The sequence below is a fragment of the Dromiciops gliroides genome, chromosome 4 (assembly GCF_019393635.1).
Source record: "Dromiciops gliroides isolate mDroGli1 chromosome 4, mDroGli1.pri, whole genome shotgun sequence".
NCBI classification, from domain to species: Eukaryota; Metazoa; Chordata; class Mammalia; order Microbiotheria; family Microbiotheriidae; genus Dromiciops; species Dromiciops gliroides.
In genome coordinates this window covers 219,615,113-219,638,346 of record NC_057864.1, presented here as the reverse complement: position 1 = coordinate 219,638,346, position 23,234 = coordinate 219,615,113, and the positions used below count along the sequence as shown (strand labels likewise).

At 43.3% G+C, this 23,234-nt stretch overlaps 1 protein-coding gene across 3 annotated transcripts; it reads left to right on the top strand.

Annotated features, from left to right (window-relative positions):
• Window positions 1-2,928: 2,928 nt before the first annotated feature.
• Window positions 2,929-18,934, top strand: ENGASE (endo-beta-N-acetylglucosaminidase). 3 transcript variants are annotated; one of them, XM_043964510.1, is made up of 14 exons: window positions 2,929-3,134; window positions 5,207-5,271; window positions 5,630-5,831; window positions 9,188-9,336; window positions 10,864-11,021; window positions 12,212-12,360; window positions 13,163-13,325; window positions 14,645-14,748; window positions 15,641-15,749; window positions 16,165-16,352; window positions 16,698-16,846; window positions 17,538-17,643; window positions 18,090-18,204; window positions 18,494-18,934. In XM_043964510.1, exons 1-14 carry the CDS (start codon window positions 2,968-2,970, stop codon window positions 18,905-18,907), a joined length of 2,238 nt encoding a protein of 745 aa, XP_043820445.1. In that variant the 5' UTR covers window positions 2,929-2,967; the 3' UTR covers window positions 18,908-18,934. The 3 variants fall into 3 exon arrangements, with proteins under 3 accessions (XP_043820445.1, XP_043820444.1, XP_043820446.1); XM_043964509.1 differs by having other exon boundaries at window positions 2,930-3,134; window positions 17,535-17,643; XM_043964511.1 differs by lacking the exon at window positions 2,929-3,134 and having other exon boundaries at window positions 5,205-5,271; window positions 5,630-5,710; window positions 17,535-17,643.
• The last annotated feature ends 4,300 nt before the right edge of the window (window positions 18,935-23,234 follow it).

Below are 23,234 nucleotides of genomic sequence, written 5' to 3'. Positions count from 1 at the left end.
AGCCTTGGATTGGAGGCTTTAGGAATAACTGAAAAGCCTGCTATGAAGGAGCTAAGAAGCTAGCCAGAGAAGCAGGTTACAAGAAGGCTTCAGTTGCAACTCTGGGATCCTGGTAATTGGAACAAAAGCATTGCGCTGTGAATTGGATGAATAAAAGACTGGAATAGTTGCTGGGGACCTCACTGGAAGAAAGCTGAACTCTGGTGTGGTTTGAGTTTTTGCCCTTCTTAAATGGATCGAACTGGCTTCTAACCTGTGGATGGCTGGAGCCAAACAGAGCAGGCCAGAGACAGGAGAGTCAGGAATCAAACAAGTTTAATTTCAAAGCGAGGGAAATGGCTTGCAAGCAAGGAGGGGAATCAGACATATGGGGCAGCCTCCCCCCCCCCCCCACCACCCAGTGGGTGGAGTGTGGGGAGATCAAAATACTTATACCAATGGCTCCGCAGTGAACTGTAGCCTTGACACTGAGGGGTAACAATGAGACAAGTTTGATTAGGGCTCCATGACCAGAAGATGGGTACTTGTTGGAGTTTGTGTGGGGCCTGTCCAAGCTCAGAGAGCATCTAGTGCTAGTCAAAGCAATACATTAATTATGTGATTTTGCCAGAGGGTGAGCGCAAAGGATTGTTGTTATGCCAAGCTCAGGGCATGGATTGCTTGTGGGGCCTCACTTCTGGAAAACAGGGTGTTTCCTAGTATCTTGACATCCTCCAATACTATTTAATCTTGAGAGGTGAAACCTCTGAGATATCTACTTGCTCTCTACTGCCCTCTCTGTTTTGAGAGGAAGAAACAGAGGGAAAAGTGGAAACGGAACAGAGCAGACATACAATCCATAGTAAAGGATTATAGCAACCTTGTGTTTGACAAACGCAAAGATTTAAATTTTGGGGATAAGTATTCATTATTTGGTAAAAATTGTTGGGAAAGCTGGAAAGCAGTCAGGCAGAATTGGGTACTCTCTCAAAATTGTAAAAATACGAGTCATTCCCCAACTGATAAATAAAGGATATAAACAGGCAGTTTTTTCGATGAAGAAATCAAAACGATATATAATCATATGAGAAAAATGCTCTATATCATTATTGGTGAGAGAAATGCAAATTAAAACAACTTTAAGATAACATCTTACACCTATCAAATTGGTTAAAATCATAGATGCCCTTCAAGTGGGGAAGAGCTAAACAAGTTGTGGTATATGATTATGATAGAATACTACTGCATGATAAGAAATAATGAGCTGGTTGATTTTAGAAAAATATGGAAAGACTTGGACCAACTATATACAGGACAAAAACAAATTTTCTAGAGAAGGCACTAGAATTGAGAGGGATGTTATTGAACTCTGTCTGAACTCTGACCTATAATTCTACACGTTTTACAAGTTAGATGCTGAAGTCATTATGGAAAAGTTTGTTAGTGAATCAAGATGTCCCTATTTCATTGCCAAGGCTTTTCACAGAAATAATTAAATATATTTTTCCTCTGGGAGAAAAAATGGGAATAGTAGTAAGAGTATTAGTTTTGGCAATGACCTTGAGTTTGAGTACTGTGTGACCTTGGGCAAGTCATTTAACTTTCCAGGTTCTTATCTGTAAAGTAATCAACCAATTAATCAATAAACATTTATTAAGTACATACTATGTGCCAGGAATCATTCTTAGCACTGGAGATATAAAAAGAGGTAGAAGAGGGCCCCTGCCCTCAAGGAGTTTGCACTGTAATGGGGGAGACATGCAAACAAATAAATATGAAGCAAACTATGTCCAAGACAAATAGGAAATAATTAGAGGGATCAGAAAAGGCTTCCTTAGGAGGTGGGATTTTATTTGGGACTTAAAGGAAGAAAAGGAGTTTAGTAGTTGGAGCAAAGGAGGAAAAATGTTGCAGGCACAGGTGATAGCCAGAGAGAATGCTCAGAGCCAAGAGATCTTGTCCATGGAGCCAGGAGGCCAGTGTTATTGGATCTAAGAGTTATGTATTGGGGATTGAAGTGTAAGAAAGCAGGAAAGGTAGGAGGGGGCTAGGTTTCATAGAGCAGGAAGGAACTCAGAGGCCTTCTCCTTCACTCCCCTCCAGGTACAGATAGAAAATTAAAACCCAGAGAAGTTGTGATTTGCCCAGAGGTTAGACAGGTATGAAAAGTCCAGAGATTAAATTCCAGATTTAAATTTTCACTAAAATACTGTGTTGATGCCGATCTTTTCCCACTGTACCACCCTTCACTCTTCAGTTGTTAAGGTCTCTTCCACCTTTAGACCACTGGTACAAAGGTCCTTTGTACAAAGTGGAGGGATCATAACCCTTATTCCTTGCTTTCAGACAGCCCCTAGCTTTCAGGAAGTCCTCTTTATTTCTTCTCTCAAGATAAGCAGGAGCACAGCATGACCACCGCCCAGATCCAGCTGCAAGCTCCAATTGTGGTCAGGACAACTGGAATGATAGCCTTCAGATTCCCCAGTTGGACGCCTCATAAACATTTCAAAGCCAGGGGCAATAAATATACACAACTCAGCTTGGCTTGGGCGTCTTCCTGGGCAGCGTGGACATTCGGCTTCTTAAGTTGAGGGGGTGATGAGGATCTAAGACCTGTATCCCAACTTATTTAGGACGCAACCCTTTTTTATTACCCCGCTCCCACATTAATTCATTCGTGCATTCATTCACTCACTCATTCATTCATTCATCCATCACTTCTTCACAGAGCATCTACTCGGTTCAAGGAGCAGGTCAGCGACAGGAGACGAGGGCCTCCCCCGCGCCCTCCCCATCAGAACCCCGGCCTTTTCCCTAAAGGTTGTGTGTTCTGGGGTGTTTGGAAGCTCCTGATTGGAAGCCGGGCCGGCAGGGGGCGGGGCCTAATGTAGCCATTGGCTGGAGCCAGGACTTCTAAACTCGCGTCGGGAGTCCAGGGGTCCACTCACAGATCTGGGGACCTGTGACAGGCGCCTCCCGGAAGACCCAATGGAGTCGTCGGCAGAGGGTGCAAGCCGGGGCACAACGAGGCGGCGCAGCCCGCACCTGCGGGCGGCAGTAGAGAAGAAGGAGGAGCCGGCGGTGGAGAAGAAGGAGGAGCCGCCGCAGGAGACGAAGAAGAAGCAGTCGCGCTCACCGAAGAGGCTCGGGCGGAGGTGAAAGGGAAGCCGGGATAGAACGCGGGTAGAGAGACAGAGTGGGGGTTGGGAGGGAGAGGCCGAGAACGCGCGATGTTGTGACGTAAGAGACGTTCATCTCTTGCCCCTGGAGTGGGGCACTAGCCGTGCTCTTCTCGGGTCTGCGGCTCCGGTGCTTGCATACCTAGGCCAGGCCACACTGCCCAAGCTTTCCCCTCCTTCTTTTTGACAACGTAATGGTCCTGCAATTCAAAAACTACAACCACAAAAACTTAGGGGAGTCAGTCCTCTTTGAATGTCAGTTTCCTCATTCATCAAATGAGGGGATCCTATGACCTTAGAGATTATCCAATTCTCTTCCTTCTTTTGTCAGATGAGAAACTTGACTTAGAAAAGGCGAATTCCTGGGTTCTAAGGTCAGAGTTCGTTAGTGGCAGAGCCAGCACTAGAATCCAGGACTCTTTGGCCTCAAATTCAGGGCTCTTAACTGTTAAGTGAGGCTGCTGAGTCAGGTTGTCTGTTTCGATTTCTAAATTTTATGAGAACTGGATGGGTTCTCTCTTCCACTTACTGCTTGACCTTGGATAAGTCACTTCAAGAGGGCTCCAGAATCCTCATCTGTAAAAGGAAGGGGGTGGACTTATCTCAGTGTCCCTTCTACCTTTGACATTTTGTGGCTCAGTTTATCTAGTGTGAAGGATATCACTCCCAGTTAGGCTCTTGTCTTCTAGGTCACTGGTCTCGAAAGTTGGGGCTCAGCCCTGACCCCACGGGGTATGTGATCAACCAAATGGGAATGGGAAATGGATTGCAAACCACTCTCCCTGTGGTAGTGATTTCTAGGGTTTGTCTCCAACGACCCCTACCCTGAATCTTGGACACTCCCCTACTTTACCCCATCTCTCCATTTGTGCAGTCTTCTCTTCTGAGCTGGGCATTGACCTCTTATGGCATTTATAACCTAACCAGTATGGAATTTCACAGCAGTAACTCTGTATGTACCTGTGAGAAAATTGATCTTTTCCCCCTTCCCATAGTTAATCCATAGTTAATCGCTGCCCAGAGCACCACCATATGCATCTTGGAAGATAGGTGAGTCACCTTCTTTCCCAGTGCTCCCTTCCCATTTTGCGTAAGACAAAGGGAGTCTTACAAAATAAGCACGCATGGATGGGTTGTGACATATGCCATCCTATGTTTCCTCCCCTCTTCCAAACTGCCAGGCTCCGGCATCCTTTTAGTCACCTAGATTCAGAAGTGAATTATTAGTGTTATTATTGACACCTCATTTTCCTTCAGCCTATACATCAATCAACAAGTATTTATTAAATATGCCAAGCATTTTGCTAGTCACTAGGGATACAAAAAAGAAAGAAAGAAACGAAGAAAAAAAGACACATTCTCTGTCCTCAGGGAGCCAGCCTTCTAATGAGACAGACGAAAATGAATATATCTGAGAGTATTTTGAGCTGGGTGTGACAATGGCTCTTAAGTCTTCCCAGTCTCTCTCTTTCTCTCTCTCTCTCTCTCTGCTTTCCCCTACCCCTTTTCATCTTCCTTTCTGTAATGTTCTTCCCCCATTACTTTAGCACACTGCCTTTTTTTTTTTTTTTTTGGTGCAGGGCAATGGGGGTTAAGTGACTTGCCCAGGGTCACACAGCTAGTAAGTGTCAAGTGTCTGAGGCCGGATTTGAACTCAGGTACTCCCGAATCCAGGGCCGGTGCTTTATCTATCCACTGTGCCACCTAGCTGCCCCAGCACACTGCCTTTTGAAGGCAATGTTTCCTCTCTGATATAACCTGGCCTTAGTCTTTGGAGCAAGTCTATTTTATAGGATATGGCATGATATGATAAGGGGAAGGATATAACCACCTAGAAGTCTCTTAATCAATCAACAAGTGTTTGATTCAGGTTGCCAATATACTGAAATGTATTATATAATGCGAACAATTGTGCAAACTCTGGAAAGATAGGTTGAATTTCTTTGTTGGAAGTTTGGACCAGAAAATTCAAGGAGAAAGATTTCTTTTACTTTAATCCTAGTCCATTTTGTACTAACAGCTTCTTGGTATTTTTTCCTTTACTAAAGTGTGGAAGAGAGCCAGAATCCAGTCTTTCGAGAGGTGATCAATTTTAAGCCAACTCCCTTGCCAGGTGAGAAAGTCTGAAGCCGTGCACATTGTTTGACTTTTGTAGGCCTTATGGCAAGGGATTGTGATCCATTAACTTTAAATATTTTGTTAACTGTATTTGTATTTTACTATAACTGATTTCTTTTGTAATTCTACATATTTTATTTTATACATTTAAAAACATTCTGAGAAGGGGTCTGGGTAGGCTTCATTAGATTGCCAAAAGGGTCCCTCACACACACACACACACACACACACACACACAATTAAGAATTCCTGCCTACAGCTTCCTCCCAAGATTTTGTCTGTTCAAATTCTTTTTTACTTTCAAAGTTACAACATTTCAGTGACTTTCCCCAATGTTTCTCTCATCTGTCCAGTTAGAAACTATGACAAAGTCACCACTGAACCTGTCAGCTTTTACTTATCTTCACTGGAGGAGCTTCTGGCATGGACCCCAGGTAGTGATGATGCCTTTAACATTGCTATGATACCCCTAGCTGAACGCCAACCCCCACTTCAAAGCCAGAGGCCTCGGACTCTGTTATGCCATGACATGAAGGGCGGTTATTTAGGTGACAGGTGAGTGAATTTTCCCCCTTCACCCAATAAAACAATGGTCAAATTGAAAGACCAGTGAGGTGTAGTTAATAAAGTGCTGAATCAGGAGTCAGAAGACCTGGGTTCTAGGTCTGCCTCTATAAGTAACTAGTTTCGGGATATTATGTAAGTTAGGCTATTCTCTGTTTTGTTGTTGTTGTTTGTTTGTTTTTTGGTGAGGCAATTGGGGTTAAGTGACTTGCCCAGGGTCACACAGCTAGTAAGTGTTAAGTGTCTGAGGTCAGATTTGAACTCAGATCCTCCTGACTCCAGGGCCGGGTGCTCTATCCACTGCACTGCCCCTTAGGCTATTCTCTGTTGATTCCATAATCCTATAGCTTGCTTTCTCTCTTGATTCATTTAATTAACCATCTTCCCATAACTTCACAATTTATCTTGAGTTTCCGAGCTTTTATTGACTGAAGCAAGATATGTTATAGAACATAGGGAGACTTTACCTGAATGAATTATGGAGTCTTCTACCTTTTTTGGAATCCCACTTACCTATTGTCATGGTTCCTCCAAATTTGGAAGTTATCTCCCACTAATGAAAAGCATTGTGCTACAGTGAGGGTGTACTGGACTTGGAGTCAAAAGAACTGAATTCAGCTGATGACTTTGGCACATACTGTGTGACCTGGGGCAAATCACAAAGTCTCCTTGGCTGTATCTTTGTTTCCTCATCTGTAAATGAGGGGTTGAACTAAGCCTAGGACCCTGTGATCTTGCATGTCAAACTTCAAAAGAAAGATGCTTCCTAGGGGATTATTTTGGCAGTAGGGATGACTCAGAATGGGCATGGATGAAGTCAGTTATTCAGTTCAACAAACATCTTTTAAAATTACCTTTTTTATTAAGTTAATAATGTGTGTTTGTAGATGTATAAGTACAAATATTTCAGTATGTAAAGATGAACAAAAAGTATTATGAATAAAGCTTCTATTCTGTACAGTTTTCAAAAATGTGTGTTGTTAAATTTTATAAGTAAAAAATTGCCCTGTTTGTGTTCCTTTTTGACTTTGTTTTTTTTTCCTTTTGTGCATTTTATAAATATTTTATTAATGCTTTTCTTTCTCTCACTTTTTTTTGGCATCACTGTCATTTCCCACCAACTTACCCTACCCTATAAGAAATTAGTATAGTCATGCAAAACAAATCAAGGCTTTGCTTTTGTCTAAAAATCTGTCTTGTCTAAAAATCTTTGTCTTATTCTGTAATTGTAGTTCATTGCTTCTGCCAAGAGACATGCTTTATCAATAGTCTTCTGAAATCATAATCAGTAACTGCATTGAACAGAGTTCTAATGTTTTTCAGAGTTTTTTTTTCTTTTACATTATTGTGGTCGGTTATTCTGGTCATGCTCATTTTATTCTTCAGTTTATATGTGTCTCCCAGGTTACTCTGAATTTGTCGTTCATAATAATACTCCACTAGATTCATAGACCCTAAAATGATGGATACCCACTTTGTTTCCAATTCTTTGCTATGAGAAAAAGTATTTTTGTATATATGGATCCTTTCCATTTTTCTTTGATTTCTTTGGGATATGTGCCTAGTAGTATTATTGCTGAGTCAAAGAGTGTAGTGATTTTTGAGTATTGTTACAAATTGCTTTCTAGAATGATTGGATCAATTAACAGTTCTACCAAAGGTACATTAGTAAATCTGTCCTCTCAGAGCTCTTATAGCAATTGTTATTTTCCTCTTTTGTCATTTTTGCCAGTTTGTGAAATATCAGGGTTGTTTTAGTTTGTTTTTTCTCTTATTATTAGTGATATGGAGCTTCTGTTGTTGTTGTTGTTGCTGGTTGCTTGCATTTTTTCTTTTGAAAACTCACACTTATCCAATTGTCTTTTGGGGAATGGCTCTTATTCTTATATAGAGAAAAGATACTGGCCCTTGGATATCATTGGCATAGGAAACACCCTGGTGAGGAAACTCCCTTGGCACCTTCTCTGCAATTTATAATCTTGGACAGTTGCTGAGAAGTTAAGTGACTGGCCCAGGGTCACACAGTCAGAGACAAGACTATTCCTATATTTTCTAAGATTCTATATATCTTGGATTTCAGGTCTATATCAGAGAAATCTGCTCTAAAGATTTCCCTTTAAATTCTAACTGCATTGGTTTTGTTTCAGCAGAAGTTTTTAAATTTTAGTTAATCAAAATTGTTGATTTTACCTGTTTGTAATCAATTCTGTCTTTTGTTTAGCAATAAAATCTTTTCCCTATCCTTAGTTGTGAAAGGTATCTTCTTCTCTTCTAGCTTTTTTATTTTGTGACCTTTTATATTTAGATCATATATCCATTTGGAAATCATTGTGGTATATATGTAATATTAGTATTAACCTAGTTTCTGCTAGGCTGTTTTCCCGTTTTCTCAGAAGTTTTTGTCAGATAGTGAACCTTTATCCCAATAGTTGAAATTGTTGGGTTTTAAATACTTTGCTGCTATGTTCATCTGCTTTTGTATCTTGTTTATTTAGTCTATTCCTCGGATCAACTTTTCTAACTTTTCTATTTTTTAGCCAACATCAAATAGTTTGGACGATTACTGCTTGGTATAGTTGAAGATCTAGCTTCTACTAGACCCCCTTCACCCCTGCTTTTTTTCCATTATTTTCCTTGATATTCTTGACCTTTTGTTCCTCCAGTTGAATTGCATTATTATTATTTTTAGTTCTAAAGTAACCCCCTAGTAATTTGATTGTTGTGGCACTAAATTAACTTAGGTAGTATCATCGTTTATTATATTGGCACAGTCCAATTATGAACAAATAATATATCAACAATTATTTGTCTTCCTTTATTTCTGTAAAGAGTATCTTATAGTTGTTTTTCTGAGTGTCACGTGGTAAGTATACTCCTGGGTACTTTCATGGCAAACATTTTCTCAGGACTTGCTGTGTGCAGTACACCGCATTACCTACCTACCAAAGGAGGAATAAAGCTAAATATGACAAAAGTCCCTGTTCTCATAAAGTTTACTTTCTGGTGATGGGGTGAGAGCAGGGAATGTGGCAAATACACAGACAACTGTGATATAAATCAGATCCCAAATGTATAAAAAAGAGAGACAGGTAGTTTCCATTGCCCCCTCCTTAGAAATTACTTTCCATGTATTTCCATTACTTTCCATCTTGTATTTCATTTCCTATGGACATGTTCTTTTTCCTCCAACAGAACATAGGCTTTCTGAGGGCAGGGTCTGCTTTGGTTTTGTCTTTTTATCCACCAATGCCTAGTGCATAGTTGGTACATAATAATTGCTTGTCGGATTGAATCGAGTTTCACATTTTGGGTCCTGTGTTTTGACTTCATCCCATTCCTTTACCTAGGTTCATTCAAGGATCAATGACAGAGTCTCCTTATGTCTTCTACCACTGGCAATGCATTGACATCTTTGTGTACTTCAGCCATTACACAGTCACCATCCCTCCAGTGGGCTGGACCAATGCCGCCCACAAGCACGGGGTCTCTGTGCTGGGTAAGAGTGATGGCTGGCTGAATCAGGCTTTGGTTATGAAAGACAGCATACATAGTAGCTGGTCAGAGGAATGTGGAACAGGAGAAGATCGAGCCAGTTGTTGTGGACTGGAAGTGTGGACAAATCAGTTGGCTCTCTGGTTTATAGAGCTGGAAGGGATTTTAAAGTCCAGCCCCTTCATTTCACAGATTAGGAAATAGGCGCAAAGTTTAAATGACCTGCCCATGTGTCACGCAGGAAGAATGTTACACAGGTGGCACGCCAATCCAAGATTAGAACCCAGATGTTCTTTCCACAGTGCCTCCTTAGCTGTGGTGTAGCAGGAAGAATGTGAGTTTTGAAGTTAGGAACCTAGTTTTGAAGCTTCCCTAACTCCCACCATTATTAGCCCTGGGTCCTTAGGCAAGTCCCTTCATATGTCCATGCCTCAGTTTTCTCATTTGTTAAATGGATATACTAATACCCACCTGCTTGGATTTCTGTGAGGATCAAATGAGATCATGTAAATAAAATATTTTGTAAAACCATAAAATTTTATATCAATATGAACTACCATTACCACTAGAGAAAGTGGCATGGCATAGAGGGAAGAGCACTGGCCTTGGAATCAGGAGAGACTTGCTTCCAATGTTTCTTTAGCTACATGGACATGGGCAATACTTTATCTTTACCTCTTTGAGCCTCAGTTTCCGTACCTATGAAATGGTTACAGTAATCATTATAACAACCTTCATAGGGCTGTTGTCGGGATCAAATAGGAAAACAGCTAAAGTATTTTTACAAACTTTAATCAATCAAGCATTTATTAAACACCACGTAAGACTCTGTTTTAGACATTGGGAATATGTAGACAAAAACAGAACAGTAACCCCTTTCCTCAAGAAAGGTACATTCAGAGACAGCTAGGTGGTGCAGTGGATAAAGCACTGGCCCTGAATTCAGGAAGACCTGAGTTCAAATTCGACATCAGACACTTGACACTTACTAGCTGTGTGATCCTGGGCAAGTCACTTAAACCTTACTCCCCTGAGACACCCCCCTACCGCGCCCCCCCCCAAAAGTTACATTCTGTTAGGGAAGGGAAGAGAAGATAGCACATGAAAGAGACCAGGAAAGGTTGGGATTCTGGGTGGTATGCATGGTGACAACATGGTGTGGACGTGGCCTGGAAGTAGCATGGGGGGCTAGCTTTGGGCAAGACAAAGTGAAAGCTTGTTTGTAAGAGACTAGTGCCCCAAGGGCAGACTATAAGATTTGGTTCAAGGGGAGATAGAAGAGGTGAGGAAGATGGCTAGCGTATAGGCAGCGTAGCTCTTTCCCAGTAGACTTCTACTTATCCTGGGACAAGAGTTTGCGCAATATGGAGCCCAGTAAATAAAAATATAAATGTCTGCCATCATTACCCAGTCAGAACTCATTAGCAGAGCCACTGCGGACCTTTTGATTCACTTTTGAAGTATCAAATCTGGTGTTTCCATCTCACCGGCACATCATCAAAGAGGCTGCCCTTTCTGGACTGTCTTCTAGGGACCTTCATCACAGAGTGGACAGAAGGTGGGCGGCTCTGTGAGAAATTCTTATCTGGAGACCCATCCTCTTACAAGAAGGTGGCGGATCAGCTTGTCCGCATTGCACAGTTTTTTCGCTTTGATGGCTGGCTAATCAACATCGAGAACACACTGAGCGTGAGTGTGGTCCTCTTTCCCCTCAGCCACCCTTCCACCCTACTGTAGTTCACTTCTCCCCTCAGGGCTTTCCCATTTACCTCTGTCTCTCTTCCCCCCCCTTTTTTTCTTTTTCTTTTCTTTTCTTTCTTTCTTTTTTTTTTTCAGGGCAATGAGGGTTAAGTGACTTGCCTAGGGTCACACAACTAGTAAGTGTCAAGTGTCTGAGGCCAGATTTAAACTCAGATCCTCCTGAATCCAGGGCCAGTGCTGCCCTTACCTCTGTCTCTTAACCTTTTCCCCTTCCCTGACTCTCTTCTCCACTCTTTGTGATAGAATACTGTAGCAGCTTCTCCTCCTCCTCCTCAGACAGAGGCACCTCAGCCCTAGGATGTTCTCTGATGGAAGGGAATGGTGTGTTTTCCTTATGTGTCTCCAGTGACCATGGCTGGCTGAGCTCTTGTGACCCTAGGCCTGAGTTATGTGGGACATTTGCTCCCTACCTCTGTCATGCTTGGATTGGATTGGGGGCCTCCTCTCCCCTTTTATGGGGTTACCCTGACAGTGTGCCACCCTCCTTCATCCCTGCTTTAGCAGCGTTATGTATCAGCCACATTACTCTGAGGGGGCTCCAGGCATTAGCAGCTTTTTGCTTTTCTATATTATGTGTTTCTGCCCTTTATTACCCATCGTCTTGTGTGTTATTTTCTACCAGATAGGTAGACAGACAGAGCATTTATTACAGAGCGCTTACTATGTGCCAGCCTTCATGCTAAATGCTAAGGAGACAAAAACAAGTTAGCAAGGCAGTGCCTCCCCTCAAGGAGCTTATGTGCTAATGGGGAAGAGACCATAGAAAGGGGAGCTGGAAAAGGTAGGAGAGGCGATAGACATAAGGAGAGGAGAGAGACTTGGTGGTGGCATGGTGTCCATTTGGCCTTGAAGTACTTTGGGACCCTGGGTGTGAGGAAGACAAGGTCACCTGTCAGAGACCAGTGCCCCAAGGGCAGAATATAAAATTTGGTGGTGGTTGAGAGTGGGGGAGAGCAGGTGACGGAGCTAGGGATGATGGCCAGAGTTTAGGCAGCTTAGCTCATACCAGTAATTTTTTTCCTGTCCTGAGAAAAGAGTTTGCTCACTTAGAGCCCTTTATGCTTTCTAAACCCCACTCAACTCTGACCATGTCAAATCTTCTCTCCCCTTTCTCACAGATGGCTGCAGTAGGGAATACTCCTTCCTTCCTTCGATACCTGACTGACCAATTGCACCAACAAGTACCCGGTGGATTGGTGATTTGGTATGACAGTGTAGTGAAGGATGGGAAGCTACTGTGGCAAAATGAATTGAACGGAAATAATAGGTGAGCTGAATTAACAATGGCACCTTAGTCTCTGTTTTCCTTGTCTCTTGAACATGGGCAGAAGAGTGAAAAGAGACTGGAATAGATTCCATTTGCAACCCAATAAGGATAGCTAATGTTATGAATCAAAGGTTGTTGCCAGATTAACCAAGCAGCTCTGAGAAGGATCCGGTCTTCATCCTTGCCTTTCCAGGCCTAATTAACTGACATTCAGTCTTCCCACTCAAAAGAATTCTACCTACCTTAGAGGGAAGTGAGGCATTTCTTAATTTGCCTTACCCTTAAGCACAACTATTTGCACAGGCCAATTAAAATGTGTTGTGGGTTGGTTGTAAAGGATACTCATGCTTTGCATTCCTGTGGGGAGCATGAACTGCTTAAAAAAAACTTTGGGCCATTCACCAGGGTGGGGGGGTGGGTAAGAGAGAGAGACTGAGTGTGTGTGTGTGTGTGTGTGTGTGTGTGTTTTGAAACTCAGCGGTGGCTTTGAATCGTGAGTAGTTTGGATTTGTGGCCACTTTGGGTGAGAAGGCGCAGATACATCGTTATCAAAAGGTCTCGCTGCTTGTGGCCCTGCACTTAGAATTCTGTGGAGACTGATTGGCAGGCACAGTTCCTGCCCTTTGGCAGCTTACACTCTGTAAGAGACCATCCTTTTGGCTGCAAAGGCCAGGTGGGTTCTCAGGGAGTCCCCACTTCAGGAAGGAAGGGAGCCTTTGTGAACAAGAGGGCCCGGTCAAGCCTGAGGGCAGGGCTGCCTGGCTTATCCTTCCCCAACTTTGTGTCTCTTGCTGCTTCCCAGTGTGTTCTTTGAGTCCTGTGATGGCATCTTTACCAATTACAACTGGAATGAGGATCACCTGAAGCGTATGGCATACTCTGGGGTGCGCAAGGAAGATGTGTATATAGGAGTGGACATATTTGCCCGGGGAAATGTCGTGGGAGGTGGATTTGACACAAACAAGGTAAGTAGACTGGGGAGATGGAGGAGGCTTTGTCACCATTTGAGGGGGTTCTTTAAATTGGTCTCTCACCTTTTTCTTCACCTTGAAGGAGGTAGGTGTCTGTTATTCTTCTTAGGATTGGTAGAGAAATTAAGACTTAGAGACCATTGACCACTATGACTGGGCTCATCCCAGGCCTGGACAACCAGGAGTCTGGGGACCTGTATTCCAGACACAGACTTTGGGCATGTCCCTCCACCTCTCTGAGCAAAAGAAGGCTGGTAGGGAAGCTGGGGGCAGGGGTGGCAATGGATTAGACAATCTCTGGGGCCTCTTTCAGTTCTATTCTGTCTGACTGTCAGACCATTGAGAAGCAGTGCTGGACACAGTGCTGGGTTTGGAGTTGGAGGTCTCAAGTTCAGATTCTCCCTCTGCCCCTTATTAGGGAAGTCTATTAACTTCTCTGGGCCTCAGTTTCCTCATCTGTAAAATGATGGAGTTGGACTAAATGAGGTCTCTTCTAGCTTGAAATCTGTGATCCCACGATAAATTCTTGTACATTTGACAGTAGCCTGGACCCTCAGTCCTGTCCATTCTGACCAGCTCTTCCCTTCTTTCAGTGCCTTTTCGAGACAGCTGAGCAGCCTTGGGGAATACCGGCAATATTTTTATATACTGGGGGCATTTGGTTTGGGGAGATGATGGGTTGGGTATGAGTTTCTGGCAATTCACCTTATGGCAGCCAAAAGGAAAGGGGAGATTGGAGGGTTGATGCCCCTTTTGAGAGGATAATAGATGATCACTCAGTCTCTTGAGCTGTCAATCCTGTCCCTTTTCTGTTTCTATAGGGAGGTCCTCAGTCATTAATTAAGCTTTAAATGAATAAATTAATGAAATCACTGAACATTCTTCTCATGCCCAGTTATTCTGACAATGTAATGAGGTGTGAGGTTTCCTGCATTCCTTTACACTTTGGATGGTCCTTCTGTCTTTCTGCCACCCTGTAGTGCCCTCTTCTGGCCAATCCGTGAAACTACAGAATGCTCAGATAGGATTCTGCATGAATCTCAGCAATAGCTGTCTATGAGTGCTGGCTATGTGCCAGGGATTGTGTTAGGTGTGGGAGATACAGAGATAAAAGTGAACAGTACCTGCCCTCAGGGAACAATGGGCGAACATTTCTGAACAAGTTGATGGAAAATAGGGGACTGCGCGGCCCATGTTTGATGAGTAATTAGAGACCCAGTGCTTCCTACTGGGATGCCTCTGAGAAGACAGTGGATGGACTGTTTGGGCTTTTATGTGATCAGTGCTTCTCTCTGCCTTCCGTCCTTTTGCAGTCACTGGATCTGATTCGGAAGTACGGGCTCTCAGCCGCTCTCTTTGCTCCTGGCTGGGTGTACGAGTGTTTGGACAATGAGAACTTCTTTCAGAACCAGGACAGGTGAGCTCTCAGTCCTACTTGGGGCTTCTAGTAGTAGATCAGCGGGTCAGAGGAAGGGACCTCAGATTATTTTTTTCTGGTCAAATCAAACAGCTTGGCTGCCCCCAGGTAGGAATGTCCTTAGAAATAGGTGGAAAAGCAGTGAGGAACTGAGGGGCCACTTCCTTCACACTGGCATTTCTGGTGCATGAAGCTGCTATGCTAGGTGGTTGAGGAAGTGTGAAATTATATTTTGCTATCACACAGAGTGTTATAAATATTTTGTTTTGTTTAGATGTATGTACACACACATATATAAATATATATGTACATATAAAACCTTTGTTGATATCATTGATTCCTTGGATATATGCTCACTCATGAGATTACTGAGCCAGAGTGCTTTGAACAGCTTAGTGACTTTTCTTGCTTAATTGCAAATTGTTTTCCAGAATGATTGGTCCAAATCATAGCTTTAGCAGCAGTGTATTAATGTGTCTGTTGGCCCATATTCCCTCTAATTTTGATTATTTCTGGTTTTTTTTTTTATCATTTTTGTCAATTGTATAGGTGTGAGGTAAAACCTCATAGGTTTAGTGTAAATTTCTTAGTATTAATGATCTGAAAAAACCTTACATATGATTGTTGGCAATTTGCATTTCTTCTTTTGAAAACTATTCCTGTTCTTGGGGTATTTTTATATCGGACAATGCCCTTGTTCTTTTATATGTGTCAATTTCTTATATAGACTGAATATAGCAGACTTTTATTAAAGATATTTCAAGGCAAGTATGTTTGTCTTGAATGGGGTTGGAGAAAGCTATAAGATAGAATGGTTGAGATTGAGGTTATACTGAGGCTCCTCTTTATTACATTTCTTGAGTTCTTCCTGCACCCACATGTCTCTGTGTAGGTTCTGGAGTTTGCTGGAGCAATATCTGCCCACTCACAGCATTTGTTCCCTACCCTTTGTCACCTCATTCTGTCTGGGCTTGGGAACACGGAGATTCTCCTATGGACAGGTGTGTGGAGTATTTGTGGTTCTCTTGTTCCCTTGCAGTCCTGCTGGGTTGAGGGTAGAACAAGAGTTTCCTGCTTGTAATGGATTAAAAAAATGAATTGATGATTTTTGTCTGTACATAACACCTTTTGTCAGATATACCCCCCCTTCCTGCCTTATACTCCAGCCAATGAGCCTTCCCCTTGTATTACTCATAACTTATGTTACATTTTTGCAAGGGGAAACAATCTCCCTTTTGTCTTCTGATTTCCACAAATTTGTGAGAGATGGAGGGGAGGTTTATTTGGTGGAACTAGGATATGTGATCTGAATAGAATTGCTATCCAACTTTGTCTGATCCCCGTCCCCTCCTGCTGTCCACTTTGTCCTGCTTGACGTCACAGAATGCTCTCCTTGCCTCTGGTTTTCCCTTTTAGGAGGAGACAATAGGACCCTGGTACCACCTGAGTGCTCAGGAAATCCAGCCTCTCTATGGCAACCACAAACAAGAAAGTGAGTCTGGCAAGGTGAGGATTCACAGCTGCTTGATGGATGCCTGGAATGGAGGAAGCTCTGTGCTTGTTCATGGGACGATTCCTTCCAGCACAGCGAAGGTGTCTGTGAGGTAGGTGAATGGCTGGGGATTGGGGACCCCCAGGCTCTCTGTGCTGGCTGTCGAGCTGGCCTAACCAGTAGGGCAAAGGGCTGGAGGGCCAGGGCGGGCAGAGGTTTTCAGCACGTGTTGTGCCCTGGTTTGAGGAAGCTCTGGTGTTCCTTGTGACTTTCCAAAGTCCTGCTTGTAGCTAGAACTAGTAGAGTGGCTATCACTCACCAAACAGCTAGATCCTGGGAGGGAGAGGTGCAGATCCTGGGGTTTCTAGTATTCCATTATCTTTGTGGCTCAAGGGACTTGAGCTTAGTATCTTAGAGTTTTTCTAAGGCCTTTCATTGCATCATTTTTTTCTTCCAGGCTTTTTTCTCTGAAGGTCCCAGCACCACCAAAGATTTATCTGTCCCTGATATACAAACTGGAAGAGCGTCCTGATATCACTGTTGCATTGGAACTGTCCACCCTGGATGTTGGAAGATGTAACATTGGGGGCATCTCAGCTTTACATGGTGAGGTACTGGGCCAGGTCTCCCTCTAGCATTCACCAAACTTCTTCCTCCTAATGACTTCCCTTCCCTCTGGGCTTCTTACTCTGGCTTCTGTGGTCATCTCTGGAAGCAAAAGTCTGAAAGGACCTGGACGACCAACAGGGTAGAAGGAAAGGGAACAATGTTGTAGCTTTCTCTGTTGGCAGGAGCCCAGCAGGGGCCCTGGCCGTGGGTATTAAGGTTTCGGCTAAATTGTCTGCATCTATTTCCTTCCTTCAGGCAGTAGTAGAGTTCTTAGTAGAGTCTGGAGGTAGGGACTTGTCCCAGAATGATCATATCAGAAGTAGATTAGAGGAGGAATTCCCTTCTACTTCCTTTCTTTTTCCACTTCCCTTTTTCGCTTAATCCCAACAATTCAGGACTTTATTCATCTTTAAGCTCAAGAAGCTGTACCTCCAGCTGGGTGTTGACTTGGAAGAGAGCAGATAATGTGGCATAGAGTAGACGAGAAGGTGGGAGCCCTGTCATTGAGTGATTATCTTCCTCAAAGCTCAGTTTTATTGAAAGGAGATTGGATGCCCCTAGTGGGACAGCTTCTTCAAGAATGGCTCCCTTGCTGGTTTCTTCCTGGTTTCCTTCTCCTTGGATTTGGAGATCTGGCTGGAAAAGTAGAATTGAGCCTCAGTTTTCCCCTGATTTGTCTCCTTAGCAGGGCCAAGCAATAGGCATACTCCCCGACCTCTCCACGTGCCCCCGGCCAGGCTGCTCAAGTGGGTTGGTAGATGCAACCAGCAGTTCAACGGGGGCTGGATCCATCGGTGAGTCCCCCTCCCCCCAGGGTGTGTTGCACTGTGCAGGGGCTGGCCTACTGTGAAGATGGGCTAGAGGTGAGTGGGAGTAAGGATCTGTAAGCTGAGGATTTCCAGGACTTGAGGGTGTTGGGGAAACTCCTAGGCTTAGCCGTTCAATCCTATTGGAACAGCCCTGCCCAGCAGGTTTCTAGGCCACTGCAAAGTATAGGTCCTGGTCCATTACATGTGAAATTAACTTACCTCTGGAGTCCTAGGCCCTGGATCTGGGCCTTTGTCCCATTGCCCCCAATCCCCCATCTTCCACAGCTACTGTAGACTGGGTCATGGTAAAACAGCAGCATAAGCAATTGAGCTGGAGTTTAGTGACTCAGTGAAGTAGCAGGGGATTCTAGTCAGCATAGAAGTGCTTCCTTCTTCCTTTGTCTTCATGGCTTTCTCTCCTCTTTCCACAGCTGCTATGAAGTGACTCTTCAGAACTGCTTTTTACAAGACATCTTTGTTAGTTTCACACGCCCCTTGGGCAGCCAGGAGGAAGAAAACTTTATTTGTCGTCTTGGAGAAATCCAGGTGAGGAGTCCTAAGTATGAAGATTCCTGCTCTGAGGCTTGTGGAAAGGAAGCTTGGGGTCCTGGGGGCTCAATCCATTAGGGGCTTATGTTCAACTTGCAAGAAAGAGGCATGATATTGCTCTAAAACTGGGGACAAACTACAAAACTTCCTGGTAATAGCCCTTGTCTCAGAGAGAAGGGGTGAGTTGCCAGTGCCTAACTTGTAAATAGCACTGGGTCTTCTTTTCAATCTTGGGAATGAAAGTGAGGGGTTAGGGGGATATTCTGAATTTTCTTTCTCTTGGCAGGTAGTGGATGCAAACAGCCTGATGACACCTTTGTACCAGGTCCGGGACCTTACTGCCTCCCACACCTGCTGGCATCGTATCCACTCAGATGTACACAGGTTTCAAACCAAGCTTCTTCTCAGCTGTACTCTCTACTGGTCCTACCTGCTACCCCATGCCTCTGGCTTCCGCATATACCATCAGGGAGGGAACTATGCTCGTAGAAAGGAGGTACTGGACTCAGAAGAGCCCACGTTCTTGGGTCTGGCCCATGCCAATATGTACCGTGTGGTGAACCTGGAAGTAGAAGAAGCCCCAGCTGGCCAGGACTACTTTGTGGATTTCTTGGTGCAGCCTATCCCCAAGGAAGGATTCTTGGTTCCTGATGTAGAGTGGGGCAGATTGACCCTGCTCTACTCAAAACCCAGTGCCTAAGCATTAAAGCAGAACTGTCTCATTGGCTCCAGATTTCTTTCCTCATTTTGGTGGAGGGAGGCTGGCTTCATTCAAGGATGTAAGTTCGAAGGTATTGAGGCAAAGGGCACTAGGGGACCTAGGGCATAGGTGTGGGCAGGAAGCTGTTGGAGGCCCACATAGGCCTTGGTAGCAGCATTGGAACTGAGACACATGTAACTACTTCTATTTTTTTAAATCAACTCCTTGAGGTTGAACATTTTTTACTCTGGGGTGATTTGAAAACCTTATTTTGTCCTGATCCTTCTCTTTATGCTGAAGAGTTTCAAAGTAATAGTTACAGGAATTAGAAATACTTAGTTGAGGAAAAATAGAGAGGGAGACTGAAGCTTCATCCTTATATTGAAGGTAGGAACCATTTTTCTTCCCTGCAGTCTGAATAACTGAGGAAATGAACTTAAATTACAGCTGGAAGATTTTAGGTAAGGGAGGCATAAGGCCTAACATGAGATGCTACAATTGTTTTGGTTAAAATCTAACTGTTATGACTAAAATCTAATGTGTGGTCACCTTAAAGTAGAAGCTTATAGCACCAGTCTTTGGGAATTAAGTATTTATTAAAGTATATTAGAAGTTAGCAAAAGAGAGAGAAAGAACACGTGGAGTTCAGAAAGAAAAAGCCTAGCTACCTTAGAGGAGAGATGAATTCAGCCTGGCCTCCCTCCTTCTCCCAAATTTTTTTTTGCCACCGCCAGCAGTCCCATCAACCAAAAGGAAAGCTCCCCCTTCCGAGGGGAAGCTCCCAGCAGGACAGTAAGGGGGGGCGGTCCCCACACACAGCTCCAAGCTAATTGGCTGGTAGCATTGATTGACATGACTTATAGGCGGTTTTATGAATAGTGATGACTTCCAGAGGCCAAGCTAAGCCACATGTTTGCTAGGGGCAGGTGCGCCCTGGTTCTCACACAATGGTGCTATCCCTGAGGGGTGAATGCTCTGGGCCTAGTGATTTCTGAAGGCCTCACATTAAGATGAGTCTTGGTTTCACTGTGGAAACTTGGTGAGTGCCCATTGTTTCTGTAGGTCTAAGGGCATGGGGAGGAAGGTGGAGCAATTTTCTCTAATCCCATCAGTCATGATTAAGATCTTAGGCTGGCCTAGCAGAAATACAGCCCTAGATCTCTTCCAGTCTTGTGACATGGTCAAGATATTTTAAGGACTCCAAAGATTTTTTAAAAAACTTATTTCCTAGGGCAGCTAGGTGGTGCAGTGGATAAAGCACTGACCCTGGATTTAGGAGGACCTGAGTTCAAATCCAGCCTCAGACACTTGACACTCACCAGCTGTGTGACCCTGGGCAAGTCACTTAACCCTCATTGCCCTGCCAAAAAAACCAAACAAAACTTATTTCCTGGGGCAGCTAGGTGGCACAGTGGATAGAGCACTAGCCCTGGAGTCAGGAAGACCTGAGTTCAAACCCAGCCTCAGACACTTAACATTTACTGGCTGTGTGACCCTGGGCAAGTCACTTAACCCCAATTGCCTCACCAAAAACAAAAACAAAAAAACCTTATTTCCTTTCCTGTGATGAACTTGGGCTAAAGTTATCTGCCTCCCTTGGCAGCCACCTCTGCTCTGACTAGAGGCTGTTAGGTTCAAATTGATAAGAGGCCAGGCCAATCATAGCTCTTTCTACATTGTCTCAATCTGTCTTCTAGCCTGATATTGTTTGCCATGGAGCAGATACGTCTATGGGAAGTCCATTTGATTACTTTTTTTTTTCTAGTCTTTTCCTCTTTGAAAGTCTGTTTAGACCTTCATCTGCTGCTTTTCTTCTTATCTCTCACCTTCTCTCACCTCCGTGCCCTTTGTTCTTCATTTGGTCTTTTGTCTTAGATGAATCAGTTTCATGCTGTCACTGAGGAGTACCCAACATATTTGTTGGTTGCCACTTTTCCAGCTTGTCACCAGATAGCCCTCTTCTGTTTCCTTCTTTCTCCATCTCCCATTTTCTCTTTGTTCCTGTGGATGCCCAGGCTTGTCACTGAACAATCAGAGCTTGACCTCAGGCACTTTTGGACTTAAAGAGGTTGCTGACAACTGGGTAAATTAGTAGACTCCCTGCTTAGAGTCTCTTAACTCTGCTACCTTGGCTACATCTGATTGAGTTCCCTATGACACATCCTCTGAATCTGAAAAACTCAGAGCAGTATCCCCAAAGAGTGGGGAGAGAACCCCATAAGCCCTGCTTCTGTAGAAAAAATAACTGCCTTTAGGACATTTAGAATGCCAGGAACTATAGCGGTCACTTAATCTAATTTTACATATAAAGGCCAGTCACCCAGGTGATGTATCGAGTGACCGATCCTGGGATACTTAGAGCAAGAAATCACTATTTAGTTTTTGTCACATCGAGAGATTGCTATATTTGACTGTGAGCCACTAGGTGGCAGCACAGGTCTCTTGGCTTCTTTTGCTCTCCCTTTTGGCCTTTGGAATTTGGGGGCTTCATGGAGAATTGGCAGAGCCTGATGAAAGATGTAGGATACTTAAGGTTTCTTTGTGTGTTGGTAGTGGGAGGATGGTGCTCTCTTCATCTTAGTGCATTGCCTTTTTCTATCTTTAGGTTGTATCTTTCTTCCAGATCAGGAACTCTTAACCTTGACTCTAAACTTTTTTTGTTTTTGTTTGGTTTTGGTAAGGCAATTGGGGTTAAGTGACTTGCCCAGGGTCACACAACTAGTAAGAATCACGGGTCTGAGGCTGGATTTGAACTCGGGTCCTCCTGAATTCAGGGCCAGTGCTCTATCTACTGCGCCACCTAGCTGCCCTGACTCTAAACTTTAAAAAAGAAAATAAAAAATCCCCCCACTTTGATCATTGTATTTCAGTTGTTTTTCAATGTAATCCTGTATGTTTTATGCATTTTAACAACATTGTGCTGAGAAGGGTTACATAGGTGTCTCTAGCCACAGGGAGTCATGTCCCAAAAAAGGTTAAGAACCTCTTCTGGAAGAAAGGTAGCTCTGACTCCCTGCATCCCAGAGTTCTACAGCTTCTGTCAAGCTGTATAGGTAGCAACTTGACTTTTGGAGCACAGAATGATAGGTGCACTCTTCCCAACTATGAGCCTAACAAGGCATGTAAAAATGTCTATTTCTCTAGCCTTATAAATCTTATCAAAAGGTCTTTAAGTTGGAGAAAGAAGAGAGAACACTACTTTCTTATATATGCCAAGATAGGTACCATAATGAATAACAGCAATAATGTAACAAGAAGACAGCCAAATGGTCATAGTTGACAAAACCCAAGAAAGGAGATTCAAATAAGGACTTCTTAGATGTCACTAAGATTTGGTGGAACGAAACTCCAACTGGAATATGGCTTTACAAGGGTTTATGTACCTTATTACAAAACAGAACAAGATAAGTTTTTTGGTTTTGTTTAAAGTTGCATGTGTATGGGGTAGGGTAGGGGAGAGTATTGAATAATAAATTTTAAGATATACTCAATGTGAGGCAATCTACCTAAGAAGCAAAGCTGGGAAGCATGGTAGAGAACACTTGGGTTGAAGAGCAATGGCAGCAGAAAAAGATGCAATTTTGTCATTGGAGACCAGCTGGACAGAAAGATGAAATATGAGAAGTTTGGAAATCTAAGCATGGTGATGTGATGGATTTCTGGACAACTACTGGAGGTCTTACTTACTGACTTTAATGACTTTCATTCTTCATGAAGTGGAGAACTAATGTTTGCTTTTTTTTTGTTTTTTTTGTTTTTTTGCATGGGGCAATGAGGGTTAAGTGACTTGCCCAGGGTCACACAGCTAGTAAGTGTGTCAAGTGTCTGAGCCCAGATTTGAACTCAGGTCTTCCTGAATCCAGGGCCGGTGCTTTATCCACTGTATCACCTAGCTGTTCCTAGTGGAGAACTAATGAAGGAAATTTTTTATTTTGGATCTGATTCTCACCAATAAGGAGAAACCGGTTCTAGGAGGTGACCATACCATCTTAGATTTAGTGATAGGAGAGGAAAACTGGAAACAATCTTGCTTACAAATTTCAAAGGGTTAAAAACAAAACAAAACAAAAAAACAACCCAAAAACCTCTGTAGAATTTCATGGATTAAACTTCTCCAAGGAAAGTCATTCTGGAATAAAAGGGAAATTCTCAAGAATAAAACAATTCTGAAGACAGAATTCTGATAAGGAGAAAGTAATTATTTAGATGATATGAATTGACAGTGAATTCACCAAACAACTTCAACTTTAAGTTTCATACTGAAGATGGAAGCCAAGGTAGGTAATGGAGAGTGAATATTGGAAGTGTAATTTTGTTCTATAAAAAT